Source organism: Vigna radiata, chromosome 1 (genome assembly GCF_000741045.1).
Source record: "Vigna radiata var. radiata cultivar VC1973A chromosome 1, Vradiata_ver6, whole genome shotgun sequence".
Classification (NCBI taxonomy): domain Eukaryota; kingdom Viridiplantae; phylum Streptophyta; class Magnoliopsida; order Fabales; family Fabaceae; genus Vigna; species Vigna radiata.
In genome coordinates this window covers 8,084,990-8,103,613 of record NC_028351.1, presented here as the reverse complement: position 1 = coordinate 8,103,613, position 18,624 = coordinate 8,084,990, and the positions used below count along the sequence as shown (strand labels likewise).

General features: G+C 29.3%; 2 protein-coding genes across 4 annotated transcripts in view; one reads left to right on the top strand and one right to left on the bottom strand.

Moving 5' to 3' along the window:
• The window catches only part of LOC106756703 (putative pentatricopeptide repeat-containing protein At5g59900), a 10,988-nt gene extending 3,945 nt beyond the window's left edge, over positions 1–7,043 (bottom strand). Inside the window, exon 1 of the mRNA XM_022779258.1 lies at positions 5,290–7,043. Coding sequence (XP_022634979.1) covers positions 5,290–6,919 — 1,630 coding nt within the window. The 5' untranslated portion in view covers positions 6,920–7,043. The remainder of the gene's footprint in view (positions 1–5,289) is intronic.
• A 4,866-nt stretch (positions 7,044–11,909) lies between these two features.
• Positions 11,910–17,769, top strand: LOC106756003 (protein TIFY 6B). 3 transcript variants are annotated; one of them, XM_022783642.1, is made up of 7 exons: positions 11,910–12,131; positions 14,855–15,048; positions 15,469–15,755; positions 15,878–15,980; positions 16,322–16,649; positions 16,872–16,932; positions 17,304–17,767. In XM_022783642.1, exons 1-7 carry the CDS (start codon positions 12,059–12,061, stop codon positions 17,428–17,430), a joined length of 1,173 nt encoding a protein of 390 aa, XP_022639363.1. In that variant the 5' UTR covers positions 11,910–12,058; the 3' UTR covers positions 17,431–17,767. The 3 variants fall into 3 exon arrangements, with proteins under 3 accessions (XP_022639363.1, XP_014493727.1, XP_022639370.1); XM_014638241.2 differs by having other exon boundaries at positions 11,911–12,131; positions 15,890–15,980; positions 17,304–17,760; XM_022783649.1 differs by lacking the exon at positions 11,910–12,131 and adding an exon at positions 14,271–14,728 and having other exon boundaries at positions 17,304–17,769.
• Positions 17,770–18,624: the final 855 nt, after the last annotated feature.

The following is an 18,624-nucleotide window of genomic DNA, read 5'->3' as shown; positions in this document are numbered from 1 at the left end:
ATATATATATATATATGTATATATATATATATATAATAATAATAATAATAATAAAAAGTAAGAAAATATGTTATATTTTATTTTATTTTTAATTATATTTTAAAATTATAATATTTTGAGTAAGCATTTTCTGTCTATATTACAACAGTAAAGAAAAAAAATAAAAAATTAAACTTTTATATACTTAAAATTAATTACTCCACAACATAGTTAATTTTTTTTTTCACCTAAACTTATATTATATATTAGACTTGAATATCGAAAATAGTAATAGAAATGCTGTATTTAAATTTATATATGACTATAAATATTAAATTTAACTCATCAAAATTAGATAATAAAATTAAATATTCACTATAATTTATTTTGGAAATTTTCTCATGTATATTTCTTTTCATTCCTACCTTTCACCAATATCAACATCTTAATTGTTAAATACAAAAATATAAACACTCAAATTCAACAGATTAAGAAAATTAGTTCTACTTTAGTATGTGTATATGTAACACTAGAAGTTTTGATATTTAATAAAAAAAAATTGTATGTTATTTTATTAAAATATTTAAATCAAAAGCGTTATTTATTATTTTTCTTACCAATTTTGATGACTAAGGAATTTATTCGTTAATAACTAGTTATTAAAGGATATAAACATTAATAATTTTTTTTTACAAATTCTTTTATAAAAATAATCTTTAAAAATTTTTGATGTGAAAATAAATTCCCTGTAAAATTCTTTATCGTTTATTTGAAAAACAGCAAATACATTTTACTATAAATTTAAATTCTGCGAGTAATTTTCATGTTAATTTAATTCACAAATAATTTCATACAAAAATAAGAACTAAGTTTTTCTATGAAATTGAATATGTATGTTTTCTCTATTTACATTTTTGAAAAAAGAATCCGTTAAAACTTCTTTTATAAGTTTTTTTTAAAAATTAGATATTTTGATTTCCATATTATGTTTTAGTTGAAAAAAATATTAAAATGAATAAATAATTATTTCTATAACTTACATAAAAAAAAAAAAGTCACATTTTATATAACCGCAATCAAAAGTGAAATTTTACGAAAATAATCATCTAACTATTTTTGTGGCTTTCGTACATATATAACAATATAAGATTCTTAAGTAAACAAATATATTTATAATTAGATAATATTATTCTATAATTACACTGTTCTAGTATAATATTAGATTATAATACTATAAAATTATTATAATATTATACTATTACACTGTTAGAGTGTTATACTATAAAAATATTATATTATAACATTATTACAATATTACGTTATTAGACTATTATATTATGAATATTAAACTATTTTACTATAAGATTATGATACTATTACACTGTTAAACTATAATAATATAACAGTATTACAATATTAGAGATATTACTGTTGACATAAAAATGAATTGTTATATTTATGTTAACAATAAACCTGAACTTTTGATATTTAGAAACTAATATTATTTATTAAAAATATGAAAATTATTAAAAATTTACTTATTTTTAAATATTATTATTAATTATTAATTGAATAAATGTCATGAATAATTATACACATCTTTAAAAAAAGAAAAAAATATTAACATTGCATTGTAAAATACCGTGTGAGTTACAAGAGTAAATACTAGTAGTTTTTAGGGGACAAAGCTGAAACGTTTTGGCAATTACTTCTGTTAGAGTACCACGGATGAAAAATTAGCACTGTGTTTGGCCATTGATGACCTTGGTGTGGTGGGTATTTTTGTTATTATGTTTTGGTATTAAAAGTATTTGTTGTGTCTTTGAGTTTTAATAAAAAGTAATTGTGGGTGACAATTTACGTATTATGCTAATTAATCTCCTTAGCAGAGTATTGAGAAGTGAACTCAATTTTAGTGAATAGGAGAGGTTTTAGCTTTATGAAAGTGAATGACTAATAGATTCTGCATGGTAGTATAACTGGTAACCTTCATGCATGAGTCTTTTTGGAAAAAGCAATGAGGGAATGAACTTTGTCTAAAGAATCTGGATATAGGGGTTTTAGTAAGCCATGTGATTGAGTTGTAAGTGAAAATTTGATATTTGTTTAGTTCTCAAAAGAGTATAATTATTAGGAAAATGATATTTTAACACCATTTTTTGACACTATTTTGACACTGTACACGTGTCAAAATGTGATTAGACGATTTCAAATTAAAAAAGTTGGAACAGGGGTATGTTTGGAAGAAAAAAACTAAAGTTTATTTTTTAATTTGAAATCGTCCAATCACATTTTGACACGTGTGCAGTGTTAAAATGGTGTCAAAAAATGGTGTTAAAATTTTATTTTCCTAATTATTAAGAAGTGCACTTTAAGTCTATTTCAACTCCAAAAAAAATAAACTTTCAACATATTCTAAATTAATCATATCTCTAGTTAATGTGGAACTACCAACACATCACCCTCACCTCAAGGTATATTGATATCATGCGTAAGACTGAACATTAATGAGTGGTCTGATAGCGAGTGAAATGATATGTCTAACAAACACAAATATCGCTATGACATACTTTAACTCATGACCTTGATATAATGTTGAGAAGTGAATTTAAATCTAACTCAACCTCATAAAACTGGTTTGTAGAGTAAGGTCTACACCCATATATATATATATATATCTAAATTTTTTTATCTTATTTTTAGTCGAGGTGAAATTACTGTGAAAGTAATTTATAAGGTGACTTTCTTTGAGTCGATGCTTTATGTTGACATCACTTGAGTTTTGTATTGTTGTACGAGACAACTGATGCTATAAACTGCAAAATATGGATATAATGTTATGGGATATATTATTCTGTTATGAATCATGATTGTGAATTATATTGTTTGTGAGTTAGCTCATCCTTATTTTTCTTTATATCCTTATTTTTCTTTATTTTGTGTGTGTGACTACTATGATGATATTTTTATATCAGAAGAGACACAATGATGATGAATAGTTCTATGAATTACGTTGGAGAGAATCTATGATTATTTTAGTAATTATATTTCGAAAATGTATTATTTTTGTAATCATTGATTTTAGTTAAAGTTAAGAATATTAATTTTTGAATTTGATTATATTTAGTGAATAAAGTTTTAGTTTGTCGTTAAGACAGTGGTATTAGAATTATGCTTTAATTATGGTTAAGCACAGCGAAGATATTGGGTATGATGGTGAAAGCCTATGTGAAGCCTACTGATTTTAGCTTTAATACTTTAATGGATGGGTATTAATTAGTTAATGAAGTGAAGATGCGAAACAAGTATTCAATGAAACAAGTATTCAATGCAATGCTTGAGAGTGAGTCCTATTGTTTCCAAGCTACAATATCATGATAAATGGATTCATAAGGAACGATAAGATACATAAATCTCTTTCAGAAAATACATAAATGAAAGTAACTTACAATCCTCTTATGGGTCATATTGACGAGATGCATGATAGAAATCAACAACCAAACAAAATTACTTATGATTGTTTGTTAGATGCTTCATGCAAAATCTATCATATAGACAAAGCATTTGAATTATAAGAGACAAAGATGAAAAAGGAATCCAGCCGGATATGTACTGTTGGAGCATACTTATTTTGTACCAAGAGGTCAGCGCAGATAAATTGACTCTTCAAGCTCCTTTATTCAGATATAATCCAAGAGGTCAGCGCAGGTTGCATTGCTTGAACTCAAACTGTTTCTTTCTCTTTGACTTGGCAGGTCCAGGTTGTGTGGGTTGGTTTCGTTCAAGTCTTCAATTGACAGCAACAAGTCAAACATATTACAAGTTGTTCTTCAATGATTGCTCAAAACTGCTCAACTCCAATTCTCGCACCACAGCAGCTGTTAGCCTCTTCTTTTTTCTTTTTTCTTTTTCTGAAAATTTAAAAATCAAACAAGTATAAATATATCACTTAGCTTGTCATATAACTTTTCAAAAGGCGAGATATTATCAAGGAAATGTGCAGGAATACAGTTTATCAAGAAAACAGCATGAATAACAGCAAAGCTACAGAATTGATAAGAAAGATTAGCTTGAAAAGGAAAATCTAGTAAGATTTAAAATATGTTGGTATTTCCGTTCAACTAGAGCATTTTGTTCTGATGTTTCAAAGTAATCACTCGTCTTAAATTCCAAACCATCATCAGTTCTAACACACTTTCTGAAACTGAGTTTTTACACACTCAATAAATTTAATCAAACAAGCTAAAACGAGTATTATCACCAACAATAGTAAAAAAATATCAGTATCCATTTATAGAAATGCTAGAACATGGTCCGTAAATATGCACATGTATGAGATCAAAACTATTTTCAGCATGAGAATTACTAGCAGAGAAAGAAGGTTCCTTCTGTTTAGCAAGATGGCAAGTATAACAGATAAGATCTTTGCTACTATGAACAACAAAATAATATTTGTATTTCATTACATCCAATCTCCTAGTAGATAGATGTTCTGATCTTAGATGTCAAAGATCAATATTGTGTCTAGCATTTCTCTGTTTAACAGCAGCAGTAGTATTTATCCAGCAAAACTGATTATTTTGTAAACAAAGAGCATATTATAGAATTTCACTGATTTATTAATGGCCCCTCGTTTCATTGGATTGAAGCTTATTTAAATAATAGAAAACTTGTAATGAGTTATATCAAAATAACAATAAGGTAATATGGTATGATTGTACACTTCTTAAATAATCTTATTATGTGATAGATAACTTCTAAAAGTAAAATGAACTTGAAACTTTTGTCCAACAATTTCCCCACCAAATGCTCAATAGCTGTGCATTATCTATTATCATGGGAATTGGGATTGTCCTAAGTATATCCACTGTTTTTCTTCCTTGTCCCTCCCAACCTTATTTCCTTGCACACTTAAACTATATTTCTATATGAAAATGTGATTTCTATAATAATGAAAGAAATATAGCTTCCCTTAGGTGTAACACTGAAAAAGCCCTACAGAAAAAACATATTTGGGTTCTGACGAACATGAATGGGGAATATCAAACAGTTAAAAATAAAAAAGCCATCCAGATTTTAGACAGGAAGCGACGTCACCATTTTGGTCTAGAAAGACAATGAAATCATTCATTTCAAACCCTGTACTAATCAGTTAAACAAATTCTACAATAAAAATGCAAAGTCAAAGAAAACAGAAGTTCTATAGCAATCAAAATGCAGGGTACAAAATAAAAAAATATCAACTCCACATCCAGCATGTAAAAAATAAGTTGCAGAAAGGTAACACTCCTCTAATAAATAAGGTTTCACCTTTTATCAAACCTCTAGAGATCATTTCACAAAGAAATGTCTCTGCCATATCAGTCTTGTCCTTTTCAAAGAGAGCCCTAATCATTATTTCGAAAGCTAGTGCATCAGGCAAACAACCATTGTCTTCCATTTTGGACCATAAGGTCAATGCCTCATCAAGTAAACCCTCTTTACAAAGACCATTGATCATAGTACTATAATTACATACATCTAAAGGGTAGCCTTTAATTAAAAGATCTTGAAAGATCTCTTGTGCCTTCTCAAGTCTTCCCCCTTTGCACATTCCATTAATAAGTATGCTCCATGTGTACATATCCGGCTGAATTCCTTTTTCCATCATTGTTTTGAATAAGTCAAATGCTTTGTCTAGATGGTGGTTTTTGCATAAAGCATCTAACAAACAACTGTAAGTGATGGTGTCTGGTTGATGATTACTACAGTGCATCTTGTCAATAAGATCCCAAACATAATCTATTCTTCCAAATTTGCAATAACCATCTATAATAATATTGTAAGTTACTGTATTAGGAATGACATTCCTCTTGTGCATTTCCTGAAATAAATTTATGGCCTCATCCACCCTATCGTTGATTATGAGTCCATTTATCATGATATTATAGCTGTATAAAGTAGGACTCACTCTCATGTGGGTCATTGCATTGAATACTTGTTTAGCAATATTCACTTCATTAACAAAGCAATACCCATCCATTAAAGCATTAAAGCTAAAATCATTAAGTTTCATATAAACTTTCACCATCACACCCAATACATTCTTGGCTTCTCTTAGCTTTCCTTGCTTACCCAATGCATTAATCAATATACTATAGGTATAAACATTTGGCTGGATGCTATTTGATAGCATTTCATTTATCAATCCTAACGCTTGTTCTAACTGATTAACAGAGCACAAGCCATAAACTAGAGTAGTATAGGTAACAACATCTCGAGAAATTCCCTTCACAACCATTTCAGAATACATATCATATGCTTCTTTTGGAAGTTTATCTTTGAATAGACGGTCAATAATTATACTGTACATTACCGTTGATCGACCTTCAATCCTTCTGAGCAACTCGATGGCAGTTTTAGTTTCCCCTATTCTGCACAATCCATTGATCAGAGTCCCGTAAGTGAACTGGTCGAGTGGAAATCCTAGTGCTACTACTTTGTCGTGAAAGTAGAGTGCTTTTTTGATCTCGCCCTTATCACAGAGACCTCTGATGAGTGTAGTTAATGTTATGTCATTTGGGTGATAACCCAGTTTGAGAATCTTGGCAAATACAGATAAAGCTAAGGCCAATTGGTCTAAGTGACAAAAACAATTGATGAGGATGTTGAGAGTAACAAGATTAGGCTGAATTCCCTTGAGTTCCATTTGCTTACTGAGAAAAATAGCAGTAGGATAGTGCTTCGTCTTCCCAAGGAATCCCAAAATCTTTCCAAATTCGAAGATGGGAGGAACCTCAGGCATATGAAGCAAGCGATTGAATTTTGAGATAGCTTCGTGGTGTAAGAAGGTTTGGGAGTGAGAATGAGAGCAAAAGAAGGAAGTGAGGATTGGAAGAAAAGAAGGAAACTTGAGAAGGAAAGGAGGAGAAGAAAACCTTAAACTTCCTGAGAGCCACATCTTTGTTGGAAATCCTAAACGACAGTATCAAAACTTTAGGTTTTCACCACACCACTTTTTATAGATGGTAGATTATAGGTTGAAAAGTGGTCCTTATTTTTCTTAGGTCCCGTTTTTTAAAAATATTAATTTAGTCTCTAAATTTGAAAAATCAAATCAATCAACGATATTTCGTTAACTTTCCTTATCGACGTTAAATATAAATTTTGTTGGCAAAAGTAACTGTCATGCTGCAGACAGATGGCACATAATTTATGACGTAAATTTAAATGATTTGTTTATGCATAAAATTAAAGAAGCGTGTGATTTCAGTGGTTTCTTATTTTTAATGTTTTTTCTTATTTTTAATGTTTTTGTCGCAAAGTTTAATCAGAAACCAAATTTTGACATCACAAGAGCACGGAATCAGAGCCAATGCAAGTCTAAATCTAGTCCAAATCGGTGTCCGTCATTCCATACCACTTTTAAGATGGAAACCACCACAAAGAATCCCAAACCCCAATAAAAAACGCAACTAAATCAAGAAATAAGATTTCCCATACCAGAATTCCCATTTCGCAATTTCAGAAACCCTAAGCTCCAAAAGTTTCACTTCATAACCATCAAGAATCACAGTCATGAATAACAAAGGCAAAAGGAAACCTTAAATTGTGACTCGGAACCCTAATCCTAAATCAAAACCCTTGCCACATCATCGCCGGAAAATCAATCCTGCCACTACAACACTCACCTTGCCACGAGAAGGGAGGACATGCCCTACCAACCAGAATTCGTATCCCCTCCCTGCAAAATCTCACGCAGAACCAAGAAAAAGATAAAGAATGGGGTAACGCCTACTCTCTCTGCCACACGAACTCGCACTAGGTCGAAAGGAGGAACGAAAACCTCCTAGTCATGGTTCACTGCGCGGTAGCGAACCTCGCCTGAAACATGCCTTCCTAGCATCATCGCCGCGCTGTCAGCACACCGTGGATAATCCTCCAGGTTGGTTTGTCCATTGTTATATTCAACACCCATGATGAAAAGAAAAGGATAAAAGCTTGAAGCTTCTGATTAATGGATCAAAGCAAAAGAAAGGAAGAGAAACTATTGTTTGCCAGAGAAGCACTCAAAGATTTGAGGGGAAATCAAATCTAAGTTGCGTGAATAGTCAGTATCAGGAAACTAATTTAGGGTTCAAAATCTGATTGGATTTTAGAATAATTAAAAGTAATTAAAGAGAAAATTACTCATCCTAATAAGTAAAATTACTTTTTAATTAAAAGTAATTAAAGAGAAAATTACTCACCCTAAACCCTTTCCCCAATTTCTCCAATTCTTTTACCTTTACCTTTAAAGAAATCACTAAAATCATACGTTTCTTCCAATTTTATGCATAAACAAATAATTTAAGTACACGTCATAAACACATTATGTGCCATCACTACTCTTGCCAATAAAGTCCATATACAATGCTGGGGAAGTTAACGGAATGTTCTTGGTTGGTTTAATTTTTCAAATTCAGAGACTAAATTGATATTTTTTTTAAATAAGGAGACTTAATTAAAGAAAACTAACAAAAATAAAAATCACTGAATGTATTTTTAAGTAGATTATAACCAATATAAATAATCGATATAAAAAATATTTTTTCAATAATAAAATAATCTAAAAGTAAAATACCCGAGATTTATCTAAGTGGAGGATGGAAATTAAAGTTATGTAATAGGTTATCTAAGTTCAACATGAAATAGAGTTAACATAAGTTTAAATTTAGGGGGTCACAATCACTAAAATATCAGTCGATTTTCTCATATGTATTTTCAAATTTTAATTTACAGGTCTTATATATTAAAATATCAATCAATTTTATAAATTTGTTTTATTTATATTATTTTATTTTTTTTATCTAAATCATTAAAAAGTAATAATTAAATAGCAATCCATTTTAAAAATATAAAATAATTAGTACAAGTAGATATTAATTTATAAATTTAAAATTATTGATATTTAAGATAATTTTATTATAAATAAAAAATTATAATTAATTTGTTAATTAAACTCTAAATTAATCACTACCACTAATTAATTAGAAACGCTTATCATGTTTCCTAGTAATAATCTTGTTTAATTGGACCTAATTTAGATTGACATTGGTTTAGCATGAATATATATTTGGAATTAAAAGAGAATATAAAATTATTTTATATAGTCAAAGAAAAACTCTTTTTTTTCTTATAGTGTAATATTTTCATTCTGTTGTGATCAATGATTTTGAAATCAGTGTTTTATCATAATTTTGTCTATAAAAAATATATGAATGAATGAGGGAAAAAAAGAAATATTTAATTTTTTTTGAAATTTCGAACATAATTATTAAATGTGGTAAAAATTTGTTTTTTATGTTATTGATACGTTTTGGGATAAGTGGAACAGAAAAATTTGCCTACGGTGTGTTTTTTTATTTTTATTAAGAAATTAGTTGAATTAATTTAAGAGATTCTAATAACACATCAAAAAATACTATTTTTTTATTAGGATAGTTAACAAATTTTTTTAATAATTTTTTACAACAAATTATATATCACTATTTTATTATTCATATATTTAAAATAAATTAATCATAAGTTAGTACGTAAAATAATATTATTTTGTTTTTAATTTCAAAACCTACAGCAAAAGCTGTTTTTGTCTTTTTCATGATTGGTAACATAGACTTAAGATGATTGTGATGATTAAAGTAAGAAACTGAAAAGAAACAAAAATTAGATTAAACCAATTTTTACATGATTAGTTAAAAAACAACCTCGACCAATCAAAAATATATAACAATATACATAAAGTTTTTATTTTTAGGCTTAATACTCTCATATTTATGTGATAATCTTAGTTTAGTGTTCAAGTTTTGAACTGTCTCAATTGGATTATCATTTTTGTAAAAATGCACACATTTTACCACAATTGTTAACTGTTAAACGGAGTTAAGTTTAGCTAACAGTGGTATGACGACGTGTTGGCTTAATCGCTTCTTGGTCCTCGTATTTGTGTAAAAATTTCAGTTCGATCTTCAAGTTTTGAACTGTCTCAATTGAATCATAGCTTTTGTAAAAATATCACACAAATACGAGATTTTCAAATTATAATCCAATTGAGACAGTTCAAAACTTGAGAATCCAACTTAGATTTTTATTTTTATTTTATAATTGTGTTGTACATTAAATATTATATATGTTAGTATTACCGGCTGTCACTTCCCACAGACAAATCGAATCGACCAATATCTCCTCGTGAAACGTTTAGTCATTAAAATAATAGAAAAAAGTTTTGATGAATAAAACATTAATTAATATCCAAACATGAGAGTCCAAAAAGTCAGAAAATAAAGGACGGTACTTAATTAATCTTTCTACGAATATATATATATATATATATATATATATATATATATATATATATATATATAATTTAAATTGATTGGCTTAAAGTTATTAAAATAGATAATTGTTTTGTTATAAAAAGACTAGACAAATCAAATTGAAATTGAAAAATATAGATTTACTTTATTAAGAAAATGAAAACACACTTGTTCCTTTTATAAGAGTTATCCATTTAAAAAAAATATAGAAAATTTGATTTTTTTTTAACAATAAATCAAGCCTTGTGATAGATCTCAAAGTTTATAATCTAGTAATACCATGTTTTGATAAAAAATAAATAAGTAACTCTTTACTTTATCACCCTATTATTAACACTATTTTCTGTTTAAGTTGAATAAATAATTTTTCTAGATATTTTTTTCTCTATTAAAAGTGAAAATATGTCATCAAAATAGATTAAATCCTGTGAACTAATTAGTTTATCATAATTTCGAGTCAAATGAGATTAAAAAATTATAAATTTCAACTAGTCGAATTAGATTAAAAAAATTATAAATTTTGACATAAATAAAAAATAACTTTATCACTAAAGTTGAATCGATGTTCACTTACCAATTTATAAATTCTAAATGTTAAATTATATAAAAAATAAAAAATCATAAATGTTCTTTTATGTATAAATATATTTGGATTTTATTATATTTTTGTGGTTTTAGATTATATTTAGAATTTAATATATTTTGAATTTAACTTTATTTAAATTTTAATTAGAAAAAATTTATAATTAAGTAAATCGATCTATTTAACTAATCAATCTATGATAGGCTAGATAAAACTCAAACTTTTTAAACTTGTTAATTAGGTTAAATTAATTCATTAAATGATTAATTTATGATATATCGAACCAAATTAAAGATAATTCATTTTAATAATTAGATGTGTAACTTTGTTTATGAAAAGTAAGATGTATTTATTTTACTTATTAGTTTCAATTTCATACAATTAATAATATTAACTCGTATGATTTCTCGTATTTTTATATCTATGTTCTCAAATATAAACTGGTACAAAGTAAAAAATATGAATATTTTTTTAATCTCATATTTTATCACTTAATTATTACTATTATTATTTTTCTTATAAGTTTAACCATTCAATCTTATTTACATATTTCACCACTACATTTTTAATTTTCATTACATATTTTATCATTTATTTTATTATCTATTTTGTTATTGTATTATTATCTTTACACAATTTATTATAATAATTACAATAAAAAGATGTCATATTTGTCAACACTTTATCATAGTCATAAAACATTATTTTTTTTTAAACATGATAATAGGAAAACCTTAAGTATTAAAGTTTATAAAATAAGAATAATTAAATGATAAAATATATAAGTAATTGTTTTATTTATGATGGGTTTGACTTCAATTAGCATATTAGTTTCACAAGTGAGCATTAGTGTCACCATCCGGTTGGACCGGTCAATCAATATGATCAACATCTAATAAAACCGAATCTAATTTAATCCAACGGTCCAGATTCAATGATTCGAACCGGGTACACGTGCATTTTATTTTTGCACACGTTCATTTTGTCCTTATAATTATATATCTCTTTTGTTCTCTCTTATATCTGTTTCTTCTTCTACCATTGTCTCTGCTCAGCTTCCAACCATTCACAAACTTCTACTTTTTTTAATCTTTTCTCAAACTCCTATTCTTTGGGTTGCTAGTCACAGAAAAATTCTTCAGGGTCTCAGATTTCTTGTCAAATGGAGAGAGAATATTTTGACTTGAGTTCCAAAAACATGAAAGATGATGCTGCTAACAAACCAAAAGACCCAGGTAGCACTTTCCACCATTTTTAAAATTATTTCTATAGTTGTTCTAAAAATTTAAAATTTTGCACTTCTCATGTTGGTTTGAGCTTGAAAGTTCTGCGTTATCTTAGAAGTTAGAAAGCCAGAGCCTTTTTTTTTTTGAAGTATTTAGAATTTTATTATTGTTGTTCTTTTTTTGGATTGTTATGTTATGCAGGAGGGAAGAAGAAGAAGTGGAAATTTTGAGTTTTTGGATGGCAATATTTTTCAGTTCCATTTTTGGATATTTTTGACACCCCTTTTACTCTGTCTTTCTTGATATACTATTAGTGGCTTATTTTCATACAAATAAGAAAAAGGAAATAGCTTGTGTTTCTTTCTAAAAAAGAATAAAACATGGAGGAACAGAGGAAAAGAAGAGTGCTTTAGAGCCCATGTGCCACAGAAAATATAGTGTGGGGGTTCTTTCTTGGTTTGCTTTTTTCTTTTACCCTTTTATCTTAATAGATAAGAACTAGAGTTTTAACTTTAAGGCTTCTAATTCTAAGTGCCCTTTTAATAATAAGGATGAGGAATTGAACCTATTCAAACATGAAGCTATAGAGTGGAGGCATTTTATCTCAAAGTTGCAACCTAATTGTAATGCATAACTACATTAATTAGGTGAAGTATCAATCATATATGGAGCTACTATTAAAGAAAAGTCTTGAAAAGTGGGGTAATGGACCCATTTGGCATTTATGTTTTAAAGTTGATGTTTGATAGATGGGAATGGTGGGGAATGTCAACCTGTATACAGTTGCCTTCATCTTCCTTGGGTATCAGTGTGTTGTGAGATGGTCAAACTTAGGTGACACTTGTTTTAAGAGGATGAAGAAAGAGAAAAGCACTTTTGTGCATGTTAAATAGTATGGAATTCAACAACTAAACGTGAAAGGTTTTGACTTAAAAAGAAAATATTTATCATATGGATTTAGTTTCTTAATTACAGTGTATAAAAAAATTTAGAGTTGTAGTGGAAGAACAGTGTAAACACCTTTTACTTATGTATAAACTATTTACTCATATAACATTAAGATGATTTTTTAATTAGTTGATTTGATAGATGTAATTTTTTTTTACTGTGCATAAAAATTAAACTCTAATAACTCAGATCTTTAAACCAATAACAAAACTAATGATAAAAGTGCAAGTAGGGAATTCTTGGTGTTTGCCATAATTTTTTCCGAGACATCAGTCTTTGAGGTTATTTTCAGAATTTAATATGTATTTTTTATGAATATTTTTTACTACGTTGGATGTTTAATTAACTATTATTTTTTCTCTCTGATATATATTTTTTTCATTGCATTTTAGACATTTAAGATCAGTATTTAGAGACCAATGATATATTTTATTAAAAAAAAACTATTTCACTACATTTTCGATGATAAATAATCCTTTGTTCTCTTATTTCACATTTTACCAAGACCAAGTAATTTGCAGTAAAGCTTCTTTTCCTGTAAAAGAAAAGTAATGTACAGTAAGAGGGACATGAAACAGACATTATTGATTTATTAGATATGTCTGGTACATAATAGAGACGTGTCATTGGTTGTCTCTGGTGCTATTTCTTCTATATTTTATTGCAGAATGTGTCACTTCTTTTCCTTGCTTTCATATTCATCTTATGATATGCATTATTTAAATGATGGAGACAATCTGGTGTATTTTAGTATTAATATTATGGATTCTGATGTATGAAAATCATTTAAAAAGGATAAACATGTGTACACATTTTTTTAATATACATTAACCACCATTTATATTATATATCCGAGGTTAACATGTGCATGCGTGGTGCTAAAATAATATTTTATGGCCTTGAGAAATAAAGAAACATCTTCAATGGTAGTAGTGACTAGCTGTGCGCAACAAGGTTTGCATAAAATATTTTAAGAGTGACAGCATAAAATATTGTACCATGATATAATAATTGCATTTAATAAGGTTCACCATTAAATAATAGCAAACTTCATGAGGACTTAATATATATTTATATTTTATTATGGTTTATAAATTTGAATTTCTAAACTGTGCTTGTTCAGATGCTGCCGACATTTATTATAAACTAAGATGGCCACATCCTCACATGTGAAATAATTAAATTATGTGAATAATAGTACAAGGACTCTAGCTTCTTATGATTAAAGTGCTTTTGGAGCTTCTATGAAATAGTTTTATGGTAGAGTAATTGTTTCAAGTGTTTCATTGCTGTTGCTGAAGTTGTTATGAGCCATTCAAGTTGTTAGTTGTACCTTCATTATTTGCTAACATATTTATCTTTTCTGTGGGGGAAAACTGTTGAAAAATAGTCTGTGGTGTGGGGACATATTCTCATTTGTTTGATATTGGTTTACCAGAGGCTGAAAGTTTTTCTTGTAGATAATGTCTGTCTTTGCTTAGGTTCTAGTGGGCATGAATAGAGTATTTTTCTCACTAGTTTAAAGCACCTTGAAGACCATTGCCATCCTCCTGCTTCATATTGTTTGGATTTGGAAAACAGTTAATCTTTTCTTTTAGTTTATACTTTACCTGTATTTATACATCTCAATCAAAGAGCCGAGCTTCTTTAACTTTGAGGTATCTATGATTCTATAAATGTGTTTTCTTATCTTTATTCACAGATGGATTTTCTTCTGCATGGTTTCGTTTCTCATGAGCTTGATCTAGTGTTACATATACCTTTTTTGTCCTAATTTGATGCAGCTAGGAGTTCAGGAATGCAGTGGTCATTCCCAAACAAGGTTTCAGTCCTTCCTCAGTTCCTGTCCTTCAAGACCAATCAGGAAGACAGGCCTAGAAAGACTATTCTTGATTCACTAGCTTCATCTGGATATATGAACATGCCATCTAAAGAGGCTTTTGAGTCTAACCAGAAACCATTTTTGGGTGTGGCTCAGGTTTGCTTCTTCATCTTTTTCTTATTAAAAGACACTTTGAACTTCTTGTGAGTAACCAACAAAAGGCCTAATTTCATACAAATTTCACCTAAAAGTAGAACATTCTCAAACTATGGTGCATGCACCGTTTATTCTATCTTATGAGTTTAATTTCTATGCACGTTTTGAATAAACACTTTAACTCTACCAACCCATTAAAAGTAATCATTGGTAAGATTTTTAAGGTGCTTATTGTAAAAATACACAAACTTATCATATATAGTGCCATCTGATCGGATGATAATGTAAAATTGCTCTACACTGATTGCATACACGATCTACTCCCGTCTTACAATTGTGAAAGGTATTTTTCACTTTGTTTTTTGCATTTTTCTTTTCTGAAGCTAAGTTTTCCTTATTTATTACTTTCATATTTTGTAGAGAAATTTATCCATAGGCAAGCATAGTGCAGGAAACAAACAGGGAAGGACAGTTTATCCAATGCAATATATTGATGCACAATCTGCATGCCTTCAGGAGGCAAGAATATTTTCAGTTTCCAACCAATCAAATCAAGTGAGTCCTGCTCTTCAATCTAATCTTGCTACAACCGGATTGAACATGGCCAATTCAGTCATAAAACCAGAACCTCTTGGTTCCAAATCCTCTGGCACACCTCTATCTGTTCTTCCATCTATAGGTTCCATTGTTGGATCCACTGACTTAAGGTATTATAAGTTTAAAACATAAAAAAAAATTGTAATTTTCAATTTCACGGAAGATACATGCTCAAGATATATGAAAGTGTGATGTGATCCTGTTAAACAATGTCACATCTGAAAATTGTTAGTTTTTCCTTCAGGAATAGTTCCAAATCCTCTGGCATGGCTACACAGCTCACCATTTTCTATTCTGGTTCCGTATGTGTTTATAACGACATAACTCCTGAGAAGGTATAGTTTTCTAAAGTTGTCTTAATTATTCTAAACCCCGAAGATTTGGTTTCTTTGTAGCCAACCTGATCTAGTGCAATAAAACTTTAGTTGTTGTTATTGCCTTAATTCTGGTAAAACTTCTTGCTAACCATTGTCCACTATTAATGAACCAAAAGTGAAAAGCTTTTATTAGAACTTGCAACATTTGATGTTATCAATCATTAAAAGGCGTGATTTTCAATCAAAATTTTCTATTTATGGATTTCTGAACTAGTACCCTTAATGCAATAGGTGGCATAGTCATTGTATTCAATATTTGCAGTTTTAGTTTTCTGATTTTCACTTTCCATGACCATTAGGCCAAGGATATAATGTTAATGGCTGGAAATGGGTCTACTCCAACTCAGAAAATGGCAGTTTCCACAGCTAAATTGCAGACAGCAGTTTCTATTCCCTCCAAAGATGATGGTTTCATTATGAGCCAATCATATTCTCCCTTACCCCTCCCAACCTCTCTCTCATTGACCTCTCATATCAATTCTCAGCCGGGAGCAGGCACTTCTAGCTACAATAATCTTGCAATAATAAGACCAATAGTAGGATCTTCAATTGCCCCTACTAACCATTTGGAGTCACCTATTATTGTTGGTTCTGTAGGATCTGCATCTAAGGAAAGTGCTCAACCAGGTACACTATGCCTAGTCTCTTTTACATTTTAGCACTCTTCCTATTTTTGAGATAAATCATTTTGACCCCACAAAATATTGAGTGGTTCCATTACATTTCACCTAATACTATAGAGTTAAAGTTTTCCTACTTACTAGTCTTCCTCGACTTTTAGTAGCTAGCATCTTTCACCAGTTTATGTAAGGCACTGTAATGAACTGCAAAGTTTTGTTGTGTTTCCAGTATACTTGCCTCAGGCACGCAAAGCATCCTTGACTCGGTTTTTGGAGAAGAGAAAGGAAAGGTAATTGTTGCAGATGCTCAATATAAATTTTCTCAACCCCTTTAGACTCTAAATAGCACCCAGTGTAAAATATTCAGCAAAAGATACAAGTTTAAATGTGTTCTTATGCTATATTATAATCAAAGAGTTTAATTCATATACATTAATACAGGGTATAAAACATTTATAAACTTTTTTCATGGAAAACTTGTTTCCATGTTCTTCCATTTGTCTGGTCAACTTTGGTGGTGCCAATTGAATTTTCTGTCGTTAAAAATTACACACACACACACACTCTTTACCATGTGACATAATACTGATAATAGCACTATGTTTCTCAATTCTCTTGTAATGAATTTGTGATGTTGAAGCATGTTTTTGCATTGACTCAGGATGACGAGTATATCACCATACTTTTATATGAGCAAGAAATCATCTGAAAGCAGCTCATCTGGATCAGACAGTGTTAGTTTCTCCTTTAACTTCTCTGGATCCTGTTCTCTACCAGCCACCAACTAGCCCTACATACGTGAATGGAAGTTTAGATTTATATACTTCTGTAATTGTAAGATCACTTTTTTGGTCGTTGATAGAGAAATTTGGTAGGCATTTTTGTCCTTAGTATTTTCTTTTGGTTTCTGAGCTTTTCATAGTTATTACTTTTTGTAGCAATACTTCACTACAAAGTTCCTGCAAGTCTTCATATATGATTTTTTTCAACTTTCATCATAATGTATAATTATTTCGTTTATACATAATACAATGAATAAGCTTCGGATTCATTATGGTTATAGGCTGGATAACTAACCAATGATTAGTATATTTTTAGCTGATACACGTCTAATTACATGGCCAACAAGAAAATTGGCTTAATTTCTTTGGGCAATTTCTGGAGGATTCCACTGTGTTTGGATATAAATTTATGAGTTATATGGAGTGAAGTTTTTATTTTTAAAGAAACATGGAGTTAAGTTAATATATTGTATTGATATTTCTGAATCTTAATTTCAAGTGATAACAGAGAATCTGTTTTTATTAAAATATATGATTCAGTAACTGTTGATCTTCATATATGTTTGGTTGATGAAGTGTGAGACACACACATTAGGGGATTGCATTGATGCAAAACCAACATATAAACGTGCATGTTTTGTGGAACAGCATTTGTGCCACAAAAGAGAGGAAAGAATAAAGAGCTTTTGATTCCCTATCATTTGAAGTTGTTGGTTCTTTGTAGTTTAGATTATGTTCTAACTTTTTGCATGGATGGTAAAGCATCAAAGAGGGGTTTCACAAAAATTTTCTTGTGTACAATCCACATGGGTGACGGCAATTTACAAGCAAATGACGTATAGTTGTGCATTTCAAAACCTTTGTTTCTTGTTTTATCTACATACATTTCATGGTGCTTATCCTTTTCAAGGGAGTAAAAGGCAAGGCCTTTATATCACAGTTGATTCTTTAGGTAACTTATTGTTCTCTTGCAAATCACAAGCATATATTTGGAAGAGTGTAACGTATATAAAGTTTGACTAGTGAGAAAAATTATCCTTCTTTTTACATTCTGTTACTACTATTTTCTGTGTCATTCATTCATGATTTTCAGTATTGTCAAAATGGGTTAGAATTCAGGGATCAACTCTGTCCACCACAGGTTTGAACCAGATTGGATTGGAATTTTTTTTTATACAGGTCAATTTTCAATCCAGCTCA